This window comes from Haliotis rubra, unplaced genomic scaffold (genome assembly GCF_003918875.1).
Source record: "Haliotis rubra isolate DU_JTF1 unplaced genomic scaffold, ASM391887v1 Scf192, whole genome shotgun sequence".
Lineage (NCBI taxonomy): Eukaryota > Metazoa > Mollusca > Gastropoda > Lepetellida > Haliotidae > Haliotis > Haliotis rubra.
The window spans coordinates 202,455-228,448 of record NW_025765914.1 but is presented as its reverse complement, the minus strand read 5'-3'; the positions used below and the strand labels follow the sequence as shown (position 1 = coordinate 228,448).

Genomic DNA, 25,994 nt, shown 5'->3' with positions numbered 1-25,994 from the left:
TTGAATCTGATTTTCAATATGGCTATCAGACCACATCAGGTGCATTGAAAACATGTCGATACTCAGTTATGTTCGTGTAATGCAATGAAACTCAGTTTCCTTTCAGTTATTTGTGAGATTCATCACATTGTTCCATATTTGGCAGGTTTTTTTTCGCTGAACTAAATTGACCATGTGTTTCCTTCTCTCTTTGTCCGACTAACGGGATCGTGTGGTCAGGCTCGCTGACTTGTTGACACATGTCATCGGTTCCCAATTGCGCAGATCGATGCTCATGCTGTTGATCACTGGATTGTCTGGTCCAGTCTCGATTATTTACAGACCGCTGCCATATAGCTGGAATATCGCTGAGTGCGCGTAAAACTAAACTCACTCTCTCTTTGTCCCTGTAAACTCTGCCTCCTGAAATAACTAGACTATGGCAGTTGGACCTTGGTATATATGTTTCTCCTAATAACAACGTCATATTTTCTTCAGATCATTTCAAATACTACCTGTTAGACCTCAATATTTAAATCGTGCATTCACTGATCCAGTAACCAGGGTAATAACAATGCAGAGCCATAAGTGGAGTTTGGCTCATATATATGGACCTGTTGTTGATGTGTTGTTGTTGTTGTTGTTGTTGTTGTTGTTGTTGTTGTTGTTGTTGTTATAATCATAACTATCTTAAGCTATCTTATATTACAGAACAATCTTGGCCTCGGAGGAGCTAGTGAAATATGACAGAGCGAGGGTATTTCTGGACGAAGACTATACTGCTGCAGACAAATTCACGGTGAGCTGCAGCAACACATTTATTAAGGGACGTTCTGTCTCAGTTTGAAATATGTATATGCTGATGAATCCACTGAAGTGGCTGTTTCATATGGTGACAGTTAAATATATCTCATTATGACATTTTCACTTTGAAATCATTCAAGGTATTCTTTACTTTTGATTTTTGGATTCCTGAGGTACACTTCAGATCACATAAAGATCTGACTTAGAAAAAGTCATCCTCCACCAATGCTTGTTGCAAGAGCTGACAAGCTGGACTGGCGATCAGGCTCACTGACTTGGTCAGTGCATGTTATCGTATCCCAGTTGCATGGCACACTGGCAATGAATCACTGGATTGTCTGTCCCAGACTCGTGTATTTGTAGACTGCTGTAATTGAGCTGTTGTTAAATGTGGCAGTAAAAAGCACACAAGCAACTATTTGTATACAATTCTACAATATAGTGATGATAATGATTCTCACAGAAGTACTGACTTGTTAAAAATTACTTAACTTACCTTGTAAATTATGTTGAAATGAGTACTATTGATAATGGTACAAATAATTTCAAAGCTGTAGATTTTGATATTCTTCATTTCCAGGCATACTGTTTGTTACTGTGATTAAAAAGAGTCCTAGGAAACATTATATCCCTTTTATCTGGATGCACTGAAACAGCCTGCTTTTTTATGATACCTGTTGTGCAATTTATAGATTATATACTGTCTCTGAGTTAACAAACACAGTTTTATTGTTTATCTAGCTAAACAAAGCCATTTATTTCTTTGCACTTTGCTAAACAGTCATCATATGTGCAATAGATATGAATGCAGAAGATGTAATTGTGTCACTTGTTGCAACTGATGTACTTAGGAAAAGAACACATTGCCTGGCTTGTATTGGAATCTGCATGTCTTTTCGAGAAAATATGTTAATGTCAAGACAGCAGCTTGTACGTTTTTCCTTGGGGTGTAACATTTTTCTGGTAATTTCATATAAACAAGTTTATGAATAGTCTTAATGCTTAATGGTAACCGTTCCACCAGCCAGAGAACTCTAGCAACATGGTTAATGGTAACCATTGGACCAATCAGAAGTTTCTAACAGGTTTAATGGTGACCTTTGGACCAACCAGAGGACTCTAGCAACACAAGGTTAATGGTAATCACTGAACCAACTAGAGGACTCTAGCAACAGGGTTAATGGTAATCGCTGAACTAACCAGAGGACTCTAGCAACACAAGGTTAATGGTAATCACTGAACCAACCAGAGGACTCTAGCAACACAAGGTTAATGGTAATCACTGAACCAACCAGAGGACTCTAGCAACACAAGGTTAATGGTAATCACTGAACTAACCAGAGGACTCTAGCAACAGGGTTAATGGTAATCGCTGAACCAACCAGAGGACTCTAGCAACACAAGGTTAATGGTAATCACTGAACCAACCAGAGGACTCTAGCAACACAAGGTTAATGGTAATCGCTGAACCAAGTAATCGCTGAACCAACTAGTGGACTACAGCTGGGGTTATTGGAAAAGATTGGACCAGCCAGAGGACTCTAGCAACATAAGGTTAATGGTAATCGCTGAACCAACCAGAGGACTCTAGCAATAGGGTTAATGGTAATCGCTGAACCAACCAGAGGACTCTAGCAACACAAGGTTAATGGTAATCACTGAACCAACCAGAGGGCTCTAGCAACACAAGGTTACTGGTAATCACTGAACCAACTAGTGGACTCTAGCAACACAACGTTAATGGTAATCACTGAACCAACTAGTGGAGTCTAGCAACACAAGGTAATGGTAATCACTGAACCAACCACTGGAATGTAGCAACAGGGTTAATGGTAATCACTGAACCAACTAGTGGACTCTAGCAACACAAGGTTAATGGTAATCACTGAACCAACCAATGGAATCTAGCAACACAAGGTTAATGGTAATCACTGAACCAACCAGAGGACTCTAGCAACAGGGTTAATGGTAATCGATGAACCAACTAGTGGACTACAGCTGGGGTTATTGGAAAAGATTGGACCAGCCAGAGGACTCTAGCAACACAAGGTTAATGGTAATCACTGAACCAGAACCAACAGGTACATGGAATCACTAACTAACACAAAGGGTTAATGGTGGTAATCAGCTGAACCAACCAGAGGACTCTAGCAACACAAGGTTAATGGTAATCACTGAACCAACCAGTGGACTCTAGCAACACAAGGTTAATGGTAATCGAATGAACCAACTAGTGGACCAACCACCAGAGGACTCTAGCAACACAAGGTTAATGGTAATCGCTGACCAACCAGAGGACTCTAGCAACACAAGGTTAATGGTAATCGCTGAACCAACCAGAGGACTCTAGCAACACAAGGTTAATGGTAATCACTGAACCAACTGAACCAACCAGACCAGACTCTAGCAACACAAGGTTAATGGTAATCCAACCTGGAACCAACCAGAGGACTCTGAACCAACCAGGACAGCAAAGGTTAATGGTAATCACTGAACCAAGCCAGAGGACTCTAGCAACACCAAGGTTAATGGTAATCACTGAACCAACCAGGGAGGACTCTAGTGGACTCTAGCAACAGGGTTAATGGTAATCGCTGGAACCAACCAGAGGACTGGTAATCACTGCAGACAGCAACAGGGTTAATGGTAATCACTGAACCAATAGCAAACAAGGTCACTGACCAACCAGAGGAACTAGCAACACAACGCTAATGGTAATCACTGAACCAACCAGAAGACTCTAGCAACACAAGGTTAATGGTAATCACTGAACCAACCAGAGGACTCTAGCAACACAAGGTTAATGGTAATCACTGAACCAACCAGAGGACTCTAGCAACACAAGGTTAATGGTAATCGCTGAACCAACCAGAGGACTCTAGCAACAGGGTTAATGGTAATCACTGAACCAACCAGAGGACTCTAGCAACACAAGGTTAATGGTAATCACTGAACCAACTAGTGGACTCTAGCAACACAAGGTAATGGTAATCACTGAACCAACCACTGGAATGTAGCAACAGGGTTAATGGTAATCACTGAACCAACTAGTGGACTCTAGCAACACAAGGTTAATGGTAATCACTGAACCAACCACTGGAATCTAGCAACACAAGGTTAATGGTAATCACTGAACCAACCAGAGGACTCTAGCAACAGGGTTAATGGTAATCACTGAACCAACTAGTGGACTCTAGCAACAGGGTTAATGGTAATCGATGAACCAACTAGTGGACTCTAGCAACACAAGGTTAATGGTAATCACTGAACCAACCACTGGAACTAGCAACACAAGGTTAATGGTAATCACTGAACCAACCAGAGGACTCTAGCAACAGGGTTAATGGTAATCACTGAACCAACTAGTGGACTCTAGCAACAGGGTTAATGGTAATCGATGAACCAACTAGTGGACTACAGCTGGGGTTATTGGAAAAGATTGGACCAGCCAGAGGACTCTAGCAACACAAGGTTAATGGTAATCGCTGAACCAACCAGAGGACTCTAGCAACAGGGTTAATGGTAATCGCTGAACCAACCAGAGGACTCTAGCAACACAAGGTTAATGGTAATCGCTGAACCAACCAGAGGACTCTAGCAACACAACGTTAATGGTAATCACTGAACCAACCAGAAGACTCTAGCAACACAAGGTTAATGGTAATCACTGAACCAACCAGAGGACTCTAGCAACACAAGGTTAATGGTAATCACTGAACCAACCAGAGGACTCTAGCAACACAAGGTTAATGGTAATCGCTGAACCAACCAGAGGACTCTAGCAACAGGGTTAATGGTAATCACTGAACCAACCAGAGGACTCTAGCAACACAAGGTTAATGGTAATCACTGAACCAACCAGAGGACTCTAGCAACAGGGTTAATGGTAATCGCTGAACCAACCAGAGGACTCTAGCAACAGGGTTAATGGTAATCGCTGAACCAACCAGAGGACTCTAGCAACAGGGTTAATGGTAATCACTGAACCAACCAGAAGACTCTAGCAACAGGGTTAATGGTAACCGATGAACCAACTAGTGGACTACAGCTGGGGTTAATGGTAATCAGCAACAGGGTAAAAATTGGACCAACCAGAGGACTCGAGCAACATGATTAGTGCTGGGCATTTGATCAAGCAGGAGATTCTATCACCAGGATTACTGGTAGCCACTTAACCAACCAGAAGACTTGGTAAACTGTTGTGACTTCTTTCTGAAATAGATTCTTTCTTCCTCTAAAACTGATTTTCAATTTGGAAAGGTTAAAATAACTATTGTTAGATTTGAAAGACTTGCATCTTTAATTTGAAAGGTCTTTCTTTTCTAACCATTCCTGGATAATTAACAGGACTTATCCTAAAGTGATTAACATTCTTCAGCTGTAGGGCAATGGGGCAGCCTGAGAAGCGCCATTGTGCTTCAGTACACCATCTCCCCATTCTTTTGCTGTTATTTACAGTGTGATGATCAAATTGTCCCCATTTTGACGAGCAAGGAATCTGGCCACTTGAGTTAGAAACTCATTACACGGACTCACAGAGAGTTAGAAGTTGTGAAAAAAGTTTTGAAAATAGAATTCTCTTGCTGCTTGCAGATCAATACAATAATGAAGGAGAGTGTGTTTTGGTGCCCTGCTCCAGGTACAGCAATGTGATTGGCTGAGATCACAGTAATCTTGGTGAATGTTTGGTACACTTGATTGTCAAGAGCTAGATGTATTTTCTACATTTGCACTGATTCTAAAATAATGATTATTCAGCCCCTTGGGTCATATATAGCTAGATATCGAGCGCTATACAAATGTTAGTATGTATATATATATGTTTTATTCACAGGCCTGTTTTCTCAGGTTATTGGATGGTAAAGTGTATGTAGACGTGAATCCATGACAGTGTAAGCGGCATCTTACAATAGCAACACTGAAAATCACCTTTAAATCTGTGGGGATTATTTTTCTAATTTTGCAATGAAGTGAATGAATAGTTATACAAGTTTTCATTGACAGAAATTTGTTGTGACACTCAGCCTCTGTTTCTCTGATTGACTTGAACTTGTTCAGTCAGCAATACTGTCTGTGAGTTGGTTTGAATGCTGATTTTAACAGTGTATCTTGGCAAGTCAGAATAATGAGGGTGTAAAGCCCAAAGAGATGCAGGTCTCGGATGTTTTTCATTTTGGTGAAACCCACAAACATGGGGCTTGGAAACCCAGAAACCTACTCATACCTGGATTCGAACCCAGTATACATAATTTTCAGATGTGCCTAGAGAACACAGCTCCATACAGGGAATTGCAGTGCCTTAGATGACTGGGCCACCAGTCACTATTTATTTTGTAATTCAGGAATAGCTTTACATCTAAATCTTACATCTTACCTATTCATTCTCTCACTCTTAAGTAAAATAACAAGGCTACATAATAAAATGAATATATTTTGGACAGTCTGATACAGCTCATGGTGTATGTCCCTGCTGATTGATGTTGTTTTTGCAGGTGCAGTTTGTCAGGTCTGTGACATTTATTACATGATAGCGTAAGAGGCGACTAACGGGATCGGGTGGTCAGGCTCGCTGACTTGATTGACACACGTCATTGGTTCCCAATTGCGCAGATCGATGCTCATGATGTTGATCACTGGATTGTCTGGTCCAGACTGGATTATTTACAGATTGCCGCCATATAGCTGGAATATTGCTGAGTGCGGCGTAAAAAACTAAACTCACTCACTCACTCCCTATTACATGATAAGTGAGGTGAAATAGGTTTTAATAGGGTGTTGTGAAGTAGGAACATATATGCATGTGTACTATAACCATTACATGCTGGTTTTGCAGTGCAGGCCACCGAGATATGCTGGAGTTTTAACATTGATCGGATGTTCATGGGTCTCAAATACAGTAGGAAGAGGGGATCTTTAGAATTCCATTTTTTCTTATATAAACTGGAATGTTGCTGGATATTGCTGACTGCAATGTTAAGCAACACTCAGATCTGCTTTGCTGAGTAAGGGTGGTGGGAGAATTAATCCGCTGTGTCCTTAATATTTGTTGCAAGAGATGAACTATTGCCGACTGTGATGTTAAACAATTGAGTGAGTGAGTCAGTGAGTTTAGTTTAACGCCGCTTTTAGCAATATTCCGGCCATATTTCAGTAGGGGACACCAGAAATGGGCTTCACGAATTGTACCCATGTGGCAAATTGAACCTGGGCATGACGAACAAGTTCTTTTATAATAACCACTAGGCTACCCCACCACCCCTTATAACAGTTAGATCCCACTCAGTATGCTCACTCTTATTGTTAATGAGTTGCTCAGGTGTGCTGTCTCCTTGCTCCATACCTCCTTACTGAGAGGACTCTGATCTTGTTTTATCCCCTCAGTGCCAAGTGACGTGTCAACAAGTACCATGTAAACATCTTTTGGAACCACCAAGTAAATGGTTAGTTGGCCCACTGGTATAGTATTCACTAGCACCAAGCAATTGGTGTATCACTCTTTCAGTATATTCCAAACATTTCTCAAGAAAACTCTAATTTGGTCAGGCATTTTCAGCTACGTGTGAAGCTGTCAATTATAAAGGTGTTGATAACAAAATGGCCTCTTCCCATGTATTGGTCAGATACTATCTTCCCAACAACTAGCAATCTAACCAGTTCAGTGTGCGATTTCATACAGCTGTCCAACAGTAGTTCTCCCATAAACTCTGTCAGCATATGCTATAAATATTACTGTTGCCTTTCCCAGCTCGTGTCTACAGTAATTACCAGTTGTGACCCAAATAGTAGGAATTAGGTGGATGCTTACTATGGCAGCTAGAGGTGTGAGGAATCCTTGTTTGTATCTGCAGGGCTGGAGCTTGATCTAGGTAATGTAGTTATCGCAGGTGCATCTCAAGTGCAGTTTTCTATTTTTGAATAAAGCTAATGCACAAATCATGTTCCTTGAAGCTATTAACCAAGTGAATTGGTTAAAGGAGATTGAGCAGTGCAATTCAGTAGAATCAGTTAGTGTTTCTTTTCAAATCATAAAGTCACGCTCCCTCTCTCACACATTCAGTGGAACACTATCATTCCATGACTCACCAACATAGTTGATGACATGATCATTCATATGCTGCTATCATTCACTCGGGGCGGTGGGTCCGCTCGTCACGCCGAAGACCCGGGTTCGATTCCCCACATGGGTACAATGTGTGAAGCCCATTTCTGGTATCCCCGGGGGCCGTGGGGTAGCCTAGTGGTTAGAGCGTTGGCTCGTCACACCGAAGACCAGGGTTCGATTCCCCACATGGGCACAATGTGTTAAGCCCATTTCTGGTGTCCCCTGCCGTGATATTGCTGGAATATTGCTAAAAGCGGCGTAAAACTAAACTCAGTCAGTCAGTCTGGTGTCCCCCACCGTGATATTGCTGGGATATTGTTTAAAGCGGCGTAAAAACTAAACTCATTCACTGACTCACCAGAACAGTTGAGCAGTCAATCGCTCACGCATTCATTTACACACTCACTCAGTGGATAATGATCACTCTCGCACAGGTGGATCACTCACTCAGAAAGTAAGTAGATCATTTGATCACTCTATCACTCATTTGTTCACTCAATTCACAAATTCAATTCGCTGATTCACAAATGCAGTGGATCACTCTCACTCACTCACCAACCCACAAACCCACTCACTCACTCACTCACTCACTCATTTGCCGGAGACTTGGGGGTTGACCGCTCACATCTTAGAGCGACTAATTTAATCCCTAAAAATGGTAGTGTCACATGTTTGGGCTTCTAGGTTTAGATGTGTCTGGTTCAGGTATGAGTGCGGCCATTCATCAGTGTACACGCTTAGATGGGAAACATCTACCAGACACAGCACCTGATCAAGATCTACTAATTTACAAACATAAACCCATGTCTTCCCATTACTTGGCCATTAAGGCAATTTTTTAATGATGCAGGTATTTTATAATTTGGGCTCCTGGCTCCCTGGAGTGGCCAATCAGCAGCCTACCTGTACGTTCATTATTGTTAACGAGTTGCTCAGGTGTGCTGTCAGAATCTCATTGCTCCAATGCCCCACACTGACAGGACAGGACCAGGAGCAGCTTGAGAAACAACTCAAGCCAAATCCTGTGTTCTGCCAGGTACTTCACTCATTGTTGTGTTCTGATTAAATCAAGTGCGTTTGGAAAAGCTCCAGTTAGGCCTTGTACTGACGACAAGTGAATGTCAGTGGTGCCATATAGTAAGGATGGGACAACATTCATTATCTGCATCCGTGTATTCAGGTGTCAAGCTTGGCACTGCTTTTGTGACGTGTGGACTTTTCTTCAAGCTTTAATCAGAATTGGTTGCTGTTTTTAAAAAATCATTTTAAGTGAATTTGTTTGATTACGTGCCTCTTATCAATGCACCCTGTGCTCAGCTTCAAGAACAGTCTTTGTGTAATCTTTGTGAGAATCCTTTACTGAGCCGAAAGCTTTAAGTTTCATTTTTTGTTTAATTTGCAGAATTGTTGCAGAAAACACATCTATGATTGCCTTAAGTAACTCGTTAACTTAAGTGACTGTACGAATCACAATCATATGATTTTTTCATATGAATCAAGTTAAACTGTCATGGCATGATAGATTCAATATAGCTATAGCTAAGAATTAGTCTTGTCATAAACTGTGGATGTCTACAGGAGATTCTCTGCCAAGTATTTAGACATGCAGACAATGAGCAACATCTAGGGTGTGGATGTCTACAGGAGTTATTTTCTGCCAAGTGTTGAGCTATACTGACAATGAGCAACATCTAGGGTGGATCCTCTTTAGAGAGAGTATTCTTTAGTGCAGAGTGATTGATAAATAATTTCTGCAGCTTTTTTTCCAAGATATCAGATTCCAACTGTTTTCCTCTTATAAAGGGATGGTTGTGAGTTGATCTGTTTGATTGGCATTTTAGAAGTTGATGAATTATAAAAAATGCAGATACTTTATGGATAACATCAGTATAGCTTCTTATACTGTTATCATGCAAGATAATAAAGAAGTTGTTATCCTAAAAGTATCGTACCTTTCGCATGGTTGTCAGTTGTTGAATGAAATTATGAGTCTATCATGAAACATATCAACGGGTGATTATAGGTTTGCATAGTGAATGAGGAGTGCATCTAGAAGATATACCAAGTGAATTGCATATAGCAGCCTGATTGCGGGACCTGTCTATCAAATGCAATTCATATCCACATAAATAATAATAATAGTGGATATTCGTAAAGAGCCAGTGTCCGCCCACTCATGCATGCTCGTGGCACATGTGTGAGAGTAATAAAGACTCAGTTCAAGTCGATGATGGACATTTACTATCTTTTCACAAGAATTAATAACATTACAGTGTCAGACATAGATGGAAAAGGGCCCAGGTATCCTATGAGACGAAAGATGAATCTTGGTCACTAAACTTAGTGAAGATGTGAATTTTGTGGTAAAACATGACAAGATATGATGAACTGCATTTCATTTCTCTTGCTCATTATGAGTGAGCATTTTCTTCATTATAAATATGAATGAAATAGCGACCTGCTGCACATACATATTCTGCCATGATCTATTTGGGATGCAGTTAAAAAGTACCCAGTATAATAGCTCAGTGATGCAGTGATGAGAAGAAATAACATTTCAACCTATCTTAACACCAGTAAATATATATTCTGATATCTTAGTTTTTGTTGGTGTTACTATGAGTTTAAACTACCTTGCTTTACTACCATGTTTTTCCCAATTGAGCAGATCGATGCTCATGCTGTTGATCACTGGATTGTCTGGTCCAGACTCGATTATTTACAGACCGCTGCCATATTGCTGGAATATTGCTGAGTGCGGCTTAAAACTAAACTCACTCACTCACTACTACCATGTTTTACTGATAGATCTGTTTGACAAGTCTCCTCTTGAGATAACCAGTCAGTGATCAAGACATAAAGTTTGCCATGTGTTTTTGTCAAACTTGAGGAAAAAGCAGCATGACATTTGAAAAATAAGTGAGAAAAAAAGTAACTTAAGACAATGTTATTGAATAGTACACTTGTTATTCTAAGTGAGCAAAACCAAATAGCTAGATACCTTAAATGGTGTTTTCTCCTTGTAAGCTTCTGTATCGAAAGACAGTACTGTGATAACTCCATTTCTTAAACACCATCAGAGACCATACACCAATGTATGGTCTCTGGCACCACATTGGCAGCACCAACCCTCGATACAGATTCGGGAGCCATTGTACAGTTGACATTTGTTCTACAAGTGTGAGTTGTGGTCCTTGTCGTCATGGCAACTAAAGTGGATTCAATAATTTCTATGGAGCATCAAGTGGCAAAAGACATCAAGGACTCAACTCAAGATCTGATGCCATTGCTCTCCCTACTTGAGGTTAAGTGCAGGATTATTTGGTTAATGGCTATTTGTCAGGACCATTATTGATTCAACTTTGTTTCTTTTATCAAATCAACTTGAGATTTATTGAGAGTAATTTGATATTGAGTGCTTCAAGCCAGCTCTGTCAGGTGGTTTCTCATTGCGGCTCACAGATGTGGTACTATTTCAATAACCCTGGAAGCAAAGGTCTCTGGTGCAAGACCTCACAGATGAGGTACCTGATGCAAGGCCTCACAGAGGAGGTGTCTGATGCAAGACCTCACAGATGAGGTACCTGATGCAAGGCCTCACAGAGGAGGTGTCTGATGCAAGGCCTCACAGATGAGGTGTCTGATGCAAGGCCTCACTGATGAGGTACCTGATGCAAGGCCTCACAGATGAAGTGTCTGATGCAAGGCCTCACAGATGAGGTACCTGATGCAAGGCATCACAGATGAGGTACCTGATGCAAGGCTTCACAGATGATGTGTGTGATGCAAGGCCTCACAGATGAGGTACCTGATGTAAGGCCTCACAGATGAGGTACCTGATGCAAGGCCTCACAGTTGAGGTGTGCAAGGCCTCACAGTTTGAGGTGTCTGATGCAAGGCCTCACAGTTGAGGTGTCTGATGTAAAGCATCACTGATGAGGTACCTGATGCAAGGCCTCACAGATGAGGTGTCTGATGCAAGGCCATACATATGAGGTGTCTGATGCAAGGTCTTACAGATGAGGTGCCTGATACAAGCTCTCTGATGCAAGGTCACACTAATGAGGTGTCTCTCCTTAGCCATGACAATATCAGAGGGATACACAAAGCTGTGGTGGCTGAGTGGGTTAGACAGCTGACTTTGTGTGCTGGTGATTTAATGTGCCTGACTCTGAAGGTGTGGATTCAAACCCCGAATGGTACTCAAACCAACAAAAGTACTAGAATATGTACTTTACTGAGAAAGTGAAATCCCAAGTATAACATGTGTTACATTTGACCACTTTCAAAATGGCATTGTGTATTCATTGGCTCTATATTATTCTACATCTTAGCAAAATGTGCTATCGTAGCACTTTCTGTGTGTTGTAATGATGGAACTATTTTCTTCATGTTTGTGAGATGGAACCACTTTCTTCATGTTGGTGGGATGGAACCACTTTCTCTGTTTTGGTGTCAATTATAGTGTAATAGAACTTCTTTCTATATGTTATAGGAACAACTTTCTTTAACTTGGCTTTTGATAACTTAATGAAACTTATCTTACTGGAACTGTGTGATGGATCTACATTCTGTATGGTGTTGGAACTACTTTGTGCTTTTTGACTGAATGGAACTTCTTTCTGTATGTTCTGTGTAACATCAACACTGATGGGGGATTAGCCTCCGTAGAATTGAACACATCAGTCGGCACTAAACAGACCCTGATAAATCTGACTGCCATCCTAGTCACCACTTACTGTCAAGTCAGCAAAGGATTTAAATTAATTTGTCGTTTTGGCAGATTTGCCTTGAGATTCTGAACGAGAAAATCTATGGAGTAAATTGGAAGTAGTTGATTTCCACTGAATTGAAAACTGCCAGGTTGCTTCCACTGGAAATATATTTTACTCAGTGTAATTGTTTATCGTCTCTCTGCCGGGAACCAGCTTTGTTTGGAGGAATTGATATTGGAAGCTTCATCAGATTGAAACCGCAAGCTTTTTTACATTTCTAGTGTTACAACTGTCGATATTCTGCCAACCTCGGGGTTATATATATCTTCATAAATGACAGATTCAGATTATATCTTGACTTGGTCTCTAAAGAATGAAGAGATTCTTGTTTAACTTGAAAATGCAAAGGTTATGGAAGCAAGGAACTGAATCAGACTTGCAAAAATGGTTTGTAATTTGTCCAATGAAGTTTACAATCCTATCCAGCTGTGTTACCAGTGAGTGTCTATTTGTCTGGTACAGTAAGTGTTGTTTAATTTCATCAGTGTAATTGGATGTCAGGAACTGTCATACCTCATACCTGTTCTAGACAAAAGAAGCTATGGATCACCTCACTATAATTAGGCTGTCATGGCATACAGATTAACCTTAGGAATATTAAAGAATCAGGTGGACAGACTGACTGGAGTAATATGAAGGAATATAGTAATGTGGAAAGACTATGTGGACCTAATCTTCTGTTGAGTAGTTTTCATTTAATGGATGAAAAAAGTTCAAGCTTTCTTCTTAAAATATCTCAACACTTTTAAAGAAATTGTGAACCTTATTTGTCTAATGCAGAAATATTGTCCATGGTAAGTGATTGCAATTTATAGTGGAGTTGTGTCCCTTTGGTGTGCCTGAAGCCTGAGATGATCAGTTTGAATCCACAGTTTGGCTTGCTTTCTAGACTTGTCTGTAGCAGATCATGCCTATGTTCATGGGTTTCACCAAAGAGGTTAACTTTTGAGCCATCATATCTGGTTTTCTGACAGAAGAACTATTCAGGTCAATATCTCTCTATTGAGACTGATCAGACAACATTCTACCACTGCTGTGTCAGCTAGTTAGTCAGCTTTGTTGAGATAATGAATGAGCATTCAGAAATTCAAACCAAAACATGTTTCTTCGGCAGGAGGTGTCAGTTTTTGTTTGATCCTATTGGACAAGTGGTAAATGAGTTCCAATACTATTCTAATGGAGAGAACTATAAGATGTTATATATTTAACTAACATATAGATGTCATAACTGTAATCACCTACCTATTTAGCCAGGACCACCTACCCATCCACACAACTCATGAAACCACGGTGACCTACACACTTGTCTACACATTACTCACTCATGAACCCACCCACCTACCCACTCACTCTCACACAAACCCACATAACCACCAACCTCACTCTTACAAATACACATACCCACCCACCCACCCACCCACTCACTCTCTGCACAAACCCACATAACCACCCACCTCACTCTTACAAATACACATACCCACCCACCCACCTACCCACTCACTCTCTCACAAACCCACAGAACCACCCACCTCACTCTTACGAATACACATAAGGCCCACTTACTCTCTCACAAACCCACATAACCACCCACCTCACTCTTACAAATACACATACCCACCCACCAACCCACTCACTCTTACGAACCCCTGTTGACTTACCCACCCACCTGACCATCGACCCACTAACATTTCAATAGTACAAGGGAGTTGAGGTTTAAATCACTGCATCTCAACCTGCATCACCCAGAAGCCATGCTTCAGCCAGAACAGACAATAATTTACAAGTTACGAGGATTACGTTTCCTCAGCAGCATGTATCTTGATGCAGTAAGCTTCCTTCACAGCCACAGGAATCCTAGTCAAGACAAAACAGCATCATGCCCCTAGCTGGACTCTATTGATCAGGATTGTTGGGGACTGTGCATCTGTCCCCGACTCTAGGTTCTTGACATCACCTAGTAGCTGCAGCCTCATGTAACCAGTTTATTGGGCAGGCTGCTTGCTGTCCTGTTGGTAATTTGACAGTTCCCTTACAGACCTTGCTCGTAATGTGTCAGTCGTGTTCTGTTTCAGGATACAGCCACAGGTGGATTTGTTTGTAAAAACATGACTGTTACACTTTCATTCTGTTGTTTGTAAATGCTGGCCAACAGTTATTGGTATGTCAAAATATTTCAATGAATATTACCATTGAAGCGCTTTTGTCTCTGGGGTTTGAAAAGTGTCATAAGACCATGAATTCTCACTGCAATTGTTGGTGGTCTAAATGATGATTGTAGGAGTCATCTTACCAGAAGAGACACATTTCTGGAACTGGTAGCTACTGAGACTGATGCATAAGTACAGAGTTTTGTATGAGCATGATATACTGATTTCCTGAAGCAAGTAAAAGGTTTGTTACTAAGTACCCGAGAGCTAGGGTAACTCCTCAATATTTATACAAGTTTCTTAGAATCAGCAAAACACTCATGTGCGTGTAATATTTTATATATTAGGCCAGACCAATTTTATTTCTTGTTTTACGGATCTGCCAGTCGTATTTTTTCAAGAATAAGAAAAAAATTAAAAATTAATGTTTTTATGGGCCAATAATGTAAACTTACAAGAAAATGGTTTTTTATTGTTTTTTGCCCCATATACACTTCCCAAATTACCAAAAGTAAAATACTTTAAATATTTAGCAGGAATATAACTTTGACTGGTGATTTTATTTTTTTTTTTTTTCCCTCCTGCCTTTAGGTTATCTGAGGACAAAAATCTGTAAAACAAGAAATAAAATTGGCCTGGCCTTTACCATTTTTTCTTAATCCATCCAAGTTCCCCTTCAGAAATATTTAGTGATCCTGTCAGCGGTCATACAAAACCTCAATTCTCAAATAGCATCAGCAATCTTCAGCCACCAGGTATTGTCTCCAGTGTGACATCATACCAATATTAATCTCACATCACAGTAAGACTCAAATGACAACCCCAATGCCATCCAGATGATGTAGACAATACAGAGGGTTGTGATAAGGGATATTTGCACTAGTTCCCCTACGATTTGTGTGAAGTTGTTTTTTTCTAAAACAAATAATAATAATGAAACAGGAATAGGTTTTATAAAAGACTTTTGAAAAACTCACTACTATGAGGTGAGGTGAGGTGAAATTGGGTTTAACGTCGTGCTTGAGAATATTTCACTCATATGACGACGTGCATGCGTGTGTGTGTGTATGTGCAGCTGCTTGTACTAGCCCAGACTTAAGCTGGTTTTATAGTGCTAGCCCACTGAGATAACATGCCGCAGTGAAGCATGAATACCCCACTCAGACACATTTTACTGACTCCGAGCGGACCAGTCCTTGTTGTACCCATTAATGCCGAGCACCAGGCAGGGACCAACAAGCACTACTATGAAAACTTGTCATGTTTATATACATGTCTAATGGGCATTGGAGTATCCCAGAGGTTAAAGCATTCACTCATGAAGCCACAGGTCTAGGTTTGATTCCCAGCCTGATGCATTGTGGCATCATTTCTTTTATATGCAGGGGTGGAAATAACTTTAAAATTGCTAGTATACTCCGGTACAGTCGCACATGTAAAGTCACTTGCCCTGATAATTTTTCCACTATACCGACCGTTTTCTTGTTGATTTTTTAAATAAACAACATAATTAACATTGGAAAGTCAACTGGACACCGGTACAGTGTGATATACAAATTTGCTTGCCCGACAGAAAAAGAACTGGACTCGGACGTCGGGCAATGGGTTATTTCCACCACTGATATGGTTACTGGAATATAGCTGAAACTATCATAAAACCATCCAAGCTTACTTCGCTTCTGAAAAAGAAGGTCACAGACAAGTATCGTAACACCGGATAAATCCTAAATGGTTTACCATCTTGGAGTGTAACCAGCAATAGTCTTTGCTGTACATTGTTAATAACCAGTTATCTAGTTCAGTGGTTCACACACATGTCTGGAGGAAGTTATGGGTCTGTTCTCTCAGTCTACCAGTACCACAGCCATGTTTATTATCTACAAGTACCTTCTTCACTAGACCATAGTCAGACCAAACTGTTATCTGGTGGAACCTATATTACACATTTGTGTTGGTTGATGTTGGAGTTATGGAGAGACTGCTGGTTCTTGCATTGACAAGTGTCTTCCTGGAAATAAAACCATTTTGCAGGCATCTTTTACCTGAAAATTGTACACACTTGTGTTGGTTGATGATGGATGGAGTAATTGTTATGGTTGTGGTGATGTCACTTCCTGTATCTAAACATACCAGAACATCCACAATCCCTTTCCACCCAGCTCAGTTAATTCTATAAAATCTTTAAAATTGATCCTATCTTATGTTCTGCACTTTCTCTTGTTCTTACAACCATGGAGTGGAAATGACCTGGCATTAAACTTTTCAGCCTCTATAAACACCTCACCGGAACACACCCCAGCTTTCTCGTTTGTACTAGGCAGTCACAGGAAGCTCATGTAGTGCATGCATCATGCTCCAGTCGATCATGTGTCTTCCTGCTGTCTCCATTCTCCTTCCAGGCTGTTATGTTTTTCACCAGAATATTCTAAAAATTAATGGAAATCATGAAATTAATTTTAAAAATTTGAGTATTCCTTCCTCACATTGAAAAAAAATCACACATCTTTAAGTTTACTTGGAGTTAGTAGTCATTTCAGGATCACTGTACATATGAGAAGCAATGACATACATGTCAATCACTGGATTGTTTGGTCCAAACTCAATTGTTAACACTCTTGACTACTATCACATCACTCGCATTTCTGGTGTCCCCTGCCGTGATATTGCTGTAATATTGCTAAAAGTGGATTAATGCCATACTCACTCACTCACATAGCTTGAATATTACTGAGTGCAGCATTAGACAACAAACTATAAGGCATAATGTTCTTATAAATACACCTTCAGACATAGGCACTGACATGTGAATGAAATGTAATTTGATATGCCTAATGTACTATGCTATAATCTTTTCAACACACAAGAAACATCCCTCCATACTCTCTGATTTTCATCACTGACTGTTTGGAAATGATTTTACAGTTTTCAGAGAAGGTGGATGAATTTTAATTCACATTCACATGTGTAGCATGTGATACCCTTGATATTTATCACCAGTATTATCAGGTAGGCTGGTAATATCAGGAGCTCCCTTGATGTAGGAAGCAGGTGCTTCTCCGACACTGCCCAGCCTTGCACTGTGTCACAGTTAATGATCGTACAGGTGATCACACCAATCTCGGCACCATGCCAGGAAACATATGTTGATGTAGTGATTCAATTACCTCAACATTTTAATGTTTGTTAATGTCCTCATCTTACCAACCTTAAGAGTGTCTGAAGAGTTTTGTGTGTGTTGAAAAAGTATGGTCCATTAAAAGAAGTGGTCTTCTCATCCTGAGTCTTTCTTTCATGTTAAAATGTAGAAGTGTTCCATTTGCTGGAGCACATGATGCATGAGTCATAGGACTTAACCACAAGGGTACAACAATATTAAAGGGATGTTCTTGTAACTGTTTCTAAATTAGATGAGCACAAAGTGAACACTGCTGTTAAGCATTACTTTGTAAGTGGCATTGCTGTGCCAGGGAAAGACCGCTTGAGGTTGAGAATGATAAATGTTATTTCAGTTTTACTGCTTTTCTGATTTTAGTTTTCTCTTGAATGTTTAATTTCCGGTGATAATTTGCTTGAATTTTGCTAAAGGAGCATCATAAAATCGTATTCACTCACTCACTTTTGAATGTTTTATTTTCCGCTGTGTCTAAAAGGATGACTGAGGTTGAATCAGATTGTGTGGAAGGTTTCTGAGTGGAGCAGATGGTCTAAAAGGTGTCTGAGTGGATCAGATGGTATTAGAAGTACATGAGAGTAAATCAGATTGTTTAAAGGTCATCTGAAAATGATCAGATTTTCTGAAAGGTGTCTGAAAGAGGAAGAGACGGTCCAAACTTTGTGTGAGTTTGCATCAGGTTGATATATTCTATTGTTGGCACCCACTGTTCATGCTGTGTTTCATTGCAGGCCTTGGGGAACCTATACTTCGTCCATGACACCGTCGAAGAAGTCAACATCTTCGACTTTGTAGGTAAGTAGAACTTTCAGTTTTCTGAGTACTAGTGATAAACAATCTAGTAAGAGAGGGAGGTGCCGCTCCTCTGCCAGGTCAGGCTAAAACAATGACGAAGAGACACCTTATATATAACAATCCCAGACTTTGTTGTACAAGTGTGCTGGAGTGTGTCACAGGAGTATGTGGAAGTTGTGCAATGACCTGCAGTGAAATGTGTAAACACACTACAGTGAGACAACTTCAAGATTGTCTATTTGTACAGTGAGGCAGTTGTATATACTGTACAGTGACCTAGCTGTACTCTCCATACAGTGAGACATTTGTACACTCCATACAGTGAGACATTTGTACACTCCATACAGTGAGCTTTTTGTACGCTCCTACAGTGGGCTATTTGTACACTCCCAGCAGTGAAATATTTGTGACAGTTGTACATACCCTACTGTGAGATATCTGAACACCCGTTGGACATATACTGTACATACTGTCACTGTATATACAGTGAGACAGTTGGTGAGACTGTTGTACACTTCCTACAGTGAGACAGTAACGCTCTTCCTTCTCTCCCTGCACATCCTACATACAGCTTCAGTGCTGGACTTATGTAGGTGTGCACACATGGTTACTATATATATTTTGTGGCCTAGTTACACCTCCAAGTACAAGATTATGATTACAAATGTCTCTTAGTCAAGCTAGCATTGATCAGTCCCAGACTCTTCCTAATTATGGTCTTTGGTCTGTCACCTCATGCCTATGCTCTTCGGGTTCACAGAAAGATTTGACAGTGTATAACAGGGATATATCACGACAACTACTTGTCTTTTAAAAGGCAAATTTTGGGTCCTTTGCCCGCAGCCTATGTCAGTAAAATTCAATTTAACATGACGTGTTACAGTACTGATGCGGTCGAGGTGACATATTTTTCACTTATGTCGGGACCAATGAAGAGGATGAAGCTTAAGTTTACATCTTTTTGCACTGATTGCAGTGTCAAAATAAATCTTATATTATGAACCTAAAACCTTTTTAAAAAATCCTAATATTGAACAATATGACCAACATTTCCCAATTTCAGTGCCATTAGGACAGTTTGCTAATGGACACACTATGCCTTCCTCTTGTTGTTAGTTTTAACATGAATATAGCTAGGACAACTTTCAGAGCTGCAGGAACCTATCCTCACTCTTAAAATGGTTAGCAGGGGTCACATCTAACAAGTCTGGATTTTCCAGTCTTAAGCTAATGGACTATTGTCTGTGTCTATGCCAAGTTGAAGTATTTTTCTGGTGAACATGTTGTCACTGAGAGCTTCACCATTACAGTAGTCGGTTGGTTGGTTGGTTGGTTGTTTAACTCTGCACTCAGCAATATTCCAGCTATATGGCAGTGGTCTGTAAATAATCGATTCTGGACCAGACAATAACAGTGATGAACAGAATGAACATCGATCTACGCAATTGGGATACAATGGCATTTGTCAACCAAGTCAGCAAGCCTGACCATGATCCCGTTAATCACTTCTTACCACAAGTATGGGTTACAGAAGAGCAATTCTAACCTCGGATGTTCACGGGTCTCAAATACAGTAGGAAGAGGGGATCTTGAGAATTCCATTTTTTCTTATAAAAACTGGAATGTTGCTGGATATTGCTGACTGCAATGTTAAGCAACATTCAGATCTGCTTTGGGGAGTAAGGGTGGTGGGAGAATTAATCTGCTGTGTCCTTAATATTTGTTGCAAGAGATGAAATATTGCTGACTGTGATGTTAAACAATTGAGTGAGTGAGTGAATGAGTCTGGTTTTACGCCGCTTTTAGCAATATTCCAGCAATATCATGGCGGGGGACACCAAAAATATCATTAGGCTTCACACATTGTACCCATGTGGGGAATCGAACCTGGGCCTTCATCGTGATGAGCGAACGCTTTAACCACTAGGCTACCCCACCGCCCCCAATGTTAAATAAGATTCAGACACTAGATGATTCAGACCTGGGGAGTAAGGGTAGTAGAATTAATCCTCTGTGTCTATTGTTTGTTGCAAGAGGTGGAATATTGCTGACTGTAGTAAAGCAGCACATACACACACTTGGTAAGTCAGTTAACACATTCGGAAATATCCCTCTGCTGAATGGTATGGGTAATTTAATCAGTCTATTATCATGGCAGACGTTAATTTTACCAACAGCAGATATTTGTCTTGGGAGCTTTATGAAGTTGCTATGCACACTGCTAATGTTGTTACGTGGGAGAACAGCATTGATTCACACGACAGGGTATGTGCTGTATTGGGTTATGCTGTCTATGTTCCGTGACAAAACAGCTGTATGGGACGAATTATGGATGAAGAGGGATTGTAATGAGATTATTCTGGGTCCAATCGTATGTCAACCAGTTTATTGTGTTACATCATTCTTTGTACCGTATATGACCGTCTATAAGCCGAATTTTGAGGACCAAAAAAAGCAGTCTGTAGAAGGGGGCCGTCTTATCCATGGGTTACGCTTTCGTCAAACTTTTTTCCAGGGGTAAGAAAACAACATCGTATCACTTCAAGTGAACAAACAACAGAAGACGACTTTGTCAGTAGAGACGTCAAATTTGCAATTAAACATCACTAGACAAGATTATTTACCTTTTAAGTTATAAGTTATTTTTGCTGGGCATTGTATTATTTGCAGGGATTAAGATTACCGTGTGTATCTGAGCCGGAAATAGCAATCAGCTGTGCACATGTTTCCCGGCGAACAAGTTCAAACATGCACAATAATATAACGGGATGAATTCTGACGCAGTCATCAGTAAAATATAATAAAGAATACCATTATTTAACCAAAAGAAATATATCCTAGCATTGTGTAATTTTAGTTACAGTTTTTGCTCTATAAATTAATTAAGATTACCGTGTGTATTTGAGCCGGAAATAGCAATCAGCTGTGCACACGTTTCCCGGCGAACAAGTTCAAACATGCACAATAATATAACGGGATGAATTCTGACGCAGTCATCAGTAAAATATAATACAGAATACTATTATTTAACCCAAAGAAATATATCCTAGCATTGTGTAATTTTATTTACAGTTTTTATGTAAAATATATATAATCAACACTAGGGTTATACGGACCCTCATGAACGTGGTAAGCACATGGAATGGGGTAAAATACGGAAGCCATTTAAATTCACACATTTTTACCGATGTTACTGTAAACTAGCAGTCAATGGAAAACGAGGCGGTAATCAGTTCGTGATTGTTGAATGGGGTAAAATAGGCAAGCCAGTTTGTTGCTGCAATAAATATGATATTTAGAGAAGCAAAATATATTATGCATTTTCTGTTAACTACACTTCGTTTCGATCCGTGAGTAGACACAATATATATGACAGTGAATTCTTTGAATAATGTGGACCAAAGTTATAATTATTGGTAACTGCCAGTTTTCTGTGGTCTGTGTTTGCCGCGATTAGGACCCCATCGCGGGGGATCGACTTATGCACGAAACATACCATTTTGACACTGATATTAAGGGTCAAGTTTGGGGGTCGTCTTATCCATGGGGTCGTCTTATAGACGGTCATATACGGTACCTTAATACTGCCACGGTTCATCTTTATGTGAGGGTTCCTATGGGAGAGGTTGATATTCAGAGTATTTAATTGTTACATTACTCTCTATACCTTAATACTGCCATATCGCACCATTATGTGAGGGTTCCTATGGGAGAGGTTGATATGCAGTGTCTTTAATTGTTACATTATTCTCTATACCTTCATACTGCCATATCGCACCATTATGTGAGGGTTCCTATGGGAGAGGTTGATATGCAGTGTCTTTAATTGTTACATTATTCTCTATACCTTCATACTGCCATATCGCACCATTATGTGAGGGTTCCTAGGAGGTTGATATGCAGTGTCTATGTTAAATTATTCTCTATACCTTCATACTGCCATATCGAGGAGGGTTCCTATGGAGAGGTTATGCAGAGTATTTAATTGTTACATTATTCTCTATACCTTAATACTGCCATATCGCACCATTATGTGAGGGTTCCTATGGGAGAGGTTGATATGCAGAGTATTTAATTGTTACATTATTCTCTATACCTTAATACTGCCATATCGCACCATTATGTGAGGGTTCCTATGGGAGAGGTTGATATGCAGAGTATTTAATTGTTACATTATTCTCTATACCTTAATACTGCCATATCGCACCATTATGTGAGGGTTCCTATGGGAGAGGTTGATATGCAGAGTATTTAATTGTTACATTATTCTCTATACCTTCATACTGCCATATCGCACCATTATGTGAGGGTTCCTATGGGAGAGGTTGATATGCAGAGTATTTAATTGTTACATTACTTCTCTATACCTTAATACTGCCATATCGCACCATTATGTGAGGGTTCCTATGGGCCAGAGGTTGGATATGCAGAGTATTTAATTGTTACATTATTCTCTATACCTTAATACTGCCATATCGCACCATTATGTGAGGGTTCCTATGGGAGAGGTTGATATGCAGAGTATTTAATTGTTAAATTATTCTCTATACCTTCATACTGCCATATCGCACCATTATGTGAGGGTTCCTATGGGAGAGGTTGATATGCAGAGTATTTAATTGTTACATTATTCTCTATACCTTCATACTGCCATATCGCACCATTATGTGAGGGTTCCTATGGGAGAGGTTGATATGCAGAGTATTTAATTGTTACATTATTCTCTATACCTTAATACTGCCATATCGCACCATTATGTGAGGGTTCCTATGGGAGAGGTTGGTATGCAGAGTATTTAACTTGATTAATTGAAACAAGTTAGCCAGACAATTGTCGTGTATTTAATTGTTACATTGGTGTAACGAGATGTGTAACGAGATGCTTGACGTCATCAAAGCTGCTAATTTCACAGTGCATGCATCCGGCCTGTCAGTGTTGGCTCTCTGTGAAGTTCTGTACACCTGTTGGAACAGATCATCCTCATTGAGGATATTTTTGTGCAGTCATGATGAAAAGGGATGGTAAAATCATTTGACAGTCAGTCATATTTTGAATAGGTTTTAAACTTTCAGTTACCTTTTTTTAGTTTTAATGTCAACCTTAAAGAATTATGCTGATAACTGTACTTTAGAGTGCTGCTAACTGGAAACCCAGTTAAGGTACCAGATTAAACAGGCGTTAAAAAACAGGTGATGGTACTCAAGTACAGAGGAAATCGAGGCAAAGGCGACGATAGCTTTCAGCAAAGATTGTTTTTTCCATTTGAATACATATTCTACCTCCTCCCACACTAGAGCTGATGTGACTAGAGAGATGATAATAATATTATTCAAAGTGGTGTCGAACCCTGGCTCATTCTATCACCTTCAAGCTGTGATGAGAAATCAAAGTAAGTAGTTTAAAGTTCAGAAATATATCTTTATGAAAGAAATTTGGTAAAAATAAACTCAAATATGATTGCCAGTTGTTAGTAACTTGAGTATTTATTTAGTGAAATCATTAAACAGAATAACTGAGATACATCGATTCAGCAGAACTGTTATCAAAACGTATTGGGGGTTGTAAGGTGTTGGAAACATCCTGAGGCAGTTTATAATTCGGCCATCTGTAATCATGGGCAGTCTGGTCTTTCCTTTTGGGAAGTGACTGTCTGCTCGTCAAGACCGTTCTTACACAAACAAGTACAACAGCAACTTTCCTACTCTTCCCACTATGTTCAACGACTGGGAACAGAAGGTAGAGAGGTTGTATTTTGTTAGAAATGGTCCTGAAGCAGTTTATAATTTGGCTGTCTAATTCTGGATGACATTGCTTTCATTTTGAGAAGTATTTCTTTGCTCATAAAAATCATTAACTCACAACAATTGTAACTTTCCCGCTTTCCCCACCATGTCTTTGGTTCATAAATGATCACATGCCATCCTATGACCATTACATACTCTGTAAGTTTCATTCAGTCCAAATATGAAGGGTTATCAAAGCAGCAAGAAAAGGCTAGAATTATATCCTTTGAATGCCTCTAGCGAAGTGGACTACTTTCATGGGCTTTTTACTTTCCTTCAGCACAACTAAGTAGTCTCCGACTGGAGTGAATTTCGAAGCTGCAGAATAATACTGTAGAAAGAAGTCAGTCCTCAAGTAAATTTGACTTTTCTCAAATAACAAAGTGTACAAGATATGGTATAATGGTGATTACCAACACTGTGGCCAGTCTCACACAGATGTGATATAATATCATTATTCCCTGGCTGTTACGAGGCACAGACTATCCATTGACCAGTAACTGTGGCAGCCAACTGTCTCCAATGTAATACAATATTGATTCCGCCACTTGCTGACTTGTGCCAATATCTGACAGGAGGCGTTACATTGATTGTCAGAAGCACTTGAAATATTGATATCGGAAAGGAAATTAGATGATAAAGTGCATCCTGCCAAAACTTAGCACAGATGGAATTATTACAATTTGGTGGTGCTTTTTTATTGCACCCGTAATTGCCATTCCGTGTGTTTGGAAATACTTTCATTTTAGGGGACTTAGGGAATCTGTTTTCTCCCTTTACAAATTAACATGACTTACTGTTGCATAGACACACATCAATAACGCTACACATCACAGAGAGAGGCAAATTCAGGTGTCAGGTGCCAGTGTTGTCAGACTATCAAATTAGGATTTGTAGACAAGAATTTAGGCAGAGATTGTAATTGAAAATTTCTTCTTCACAACTCAAGACAAAGAAATATTAAAGATTTAAATTGTCATTTCTAAAAGATGGATTCCAGTGGAGCCTCACAATGTGTTTTGGGGTTTTAAAGTGTGGCTGCAGTGATGTAGTCAAACAGGAGACATACAGCTTCCCATTCAATTTGTATAACAAGAATGGATTCATCATCTTTGAGAACATGCAGTGAACTGTAAGTCAGTTTTTCATATTGCTCTGAGAGGCTGTAATTTGAAAACAGCCTCAGAGATTTGAAACAAGCTATAACAGGCCTCCATCTTGCTTATGTACTTTTTCAAATTAAAACTTTGATGCACTGTTGTACAAGAGCGTTCTCTCTGAAATTGATAGTAGTTTGTAATAAAAAAGGATATTGCTGGAAATTTCAGATGCATTTGATTGAACCAGGATGCAAGGAATAGTGGCTCATGGTTTTATTTCATCATATATATTTGATGTTTTAAATGGCCAATTCAATTATTGCTTTTATTGCCAACG

At 39.8% G+C, this 25,994-nt stretch overlaps 1 protein-coding gene across 1 annotated transcript in view; it reads left to right on the top strand.

Moving 5' to 3' along the window:
- LOC124274610 (inositol polyphosphate-5-phosphatase A-like) overlaps window positions 1-25,994 on the top strand; it is a 138,660-nt gene that overhangs the window by 61,357 nt on the left and 51,309 nt on the right. The window contains exons 4-5 of the mRNA XM_046709976.1: window positions 691-778; window positions 18,711-18,774. Coding sequence (XP_046565932.1) covers window positions 691-778; window positions 18,711-18,774 — 152 coding nt within the window. The remainder of the gene's footprint in view (window positions 1-690; window positions 779-18,710; window positions 18,775-25,994) is intronic.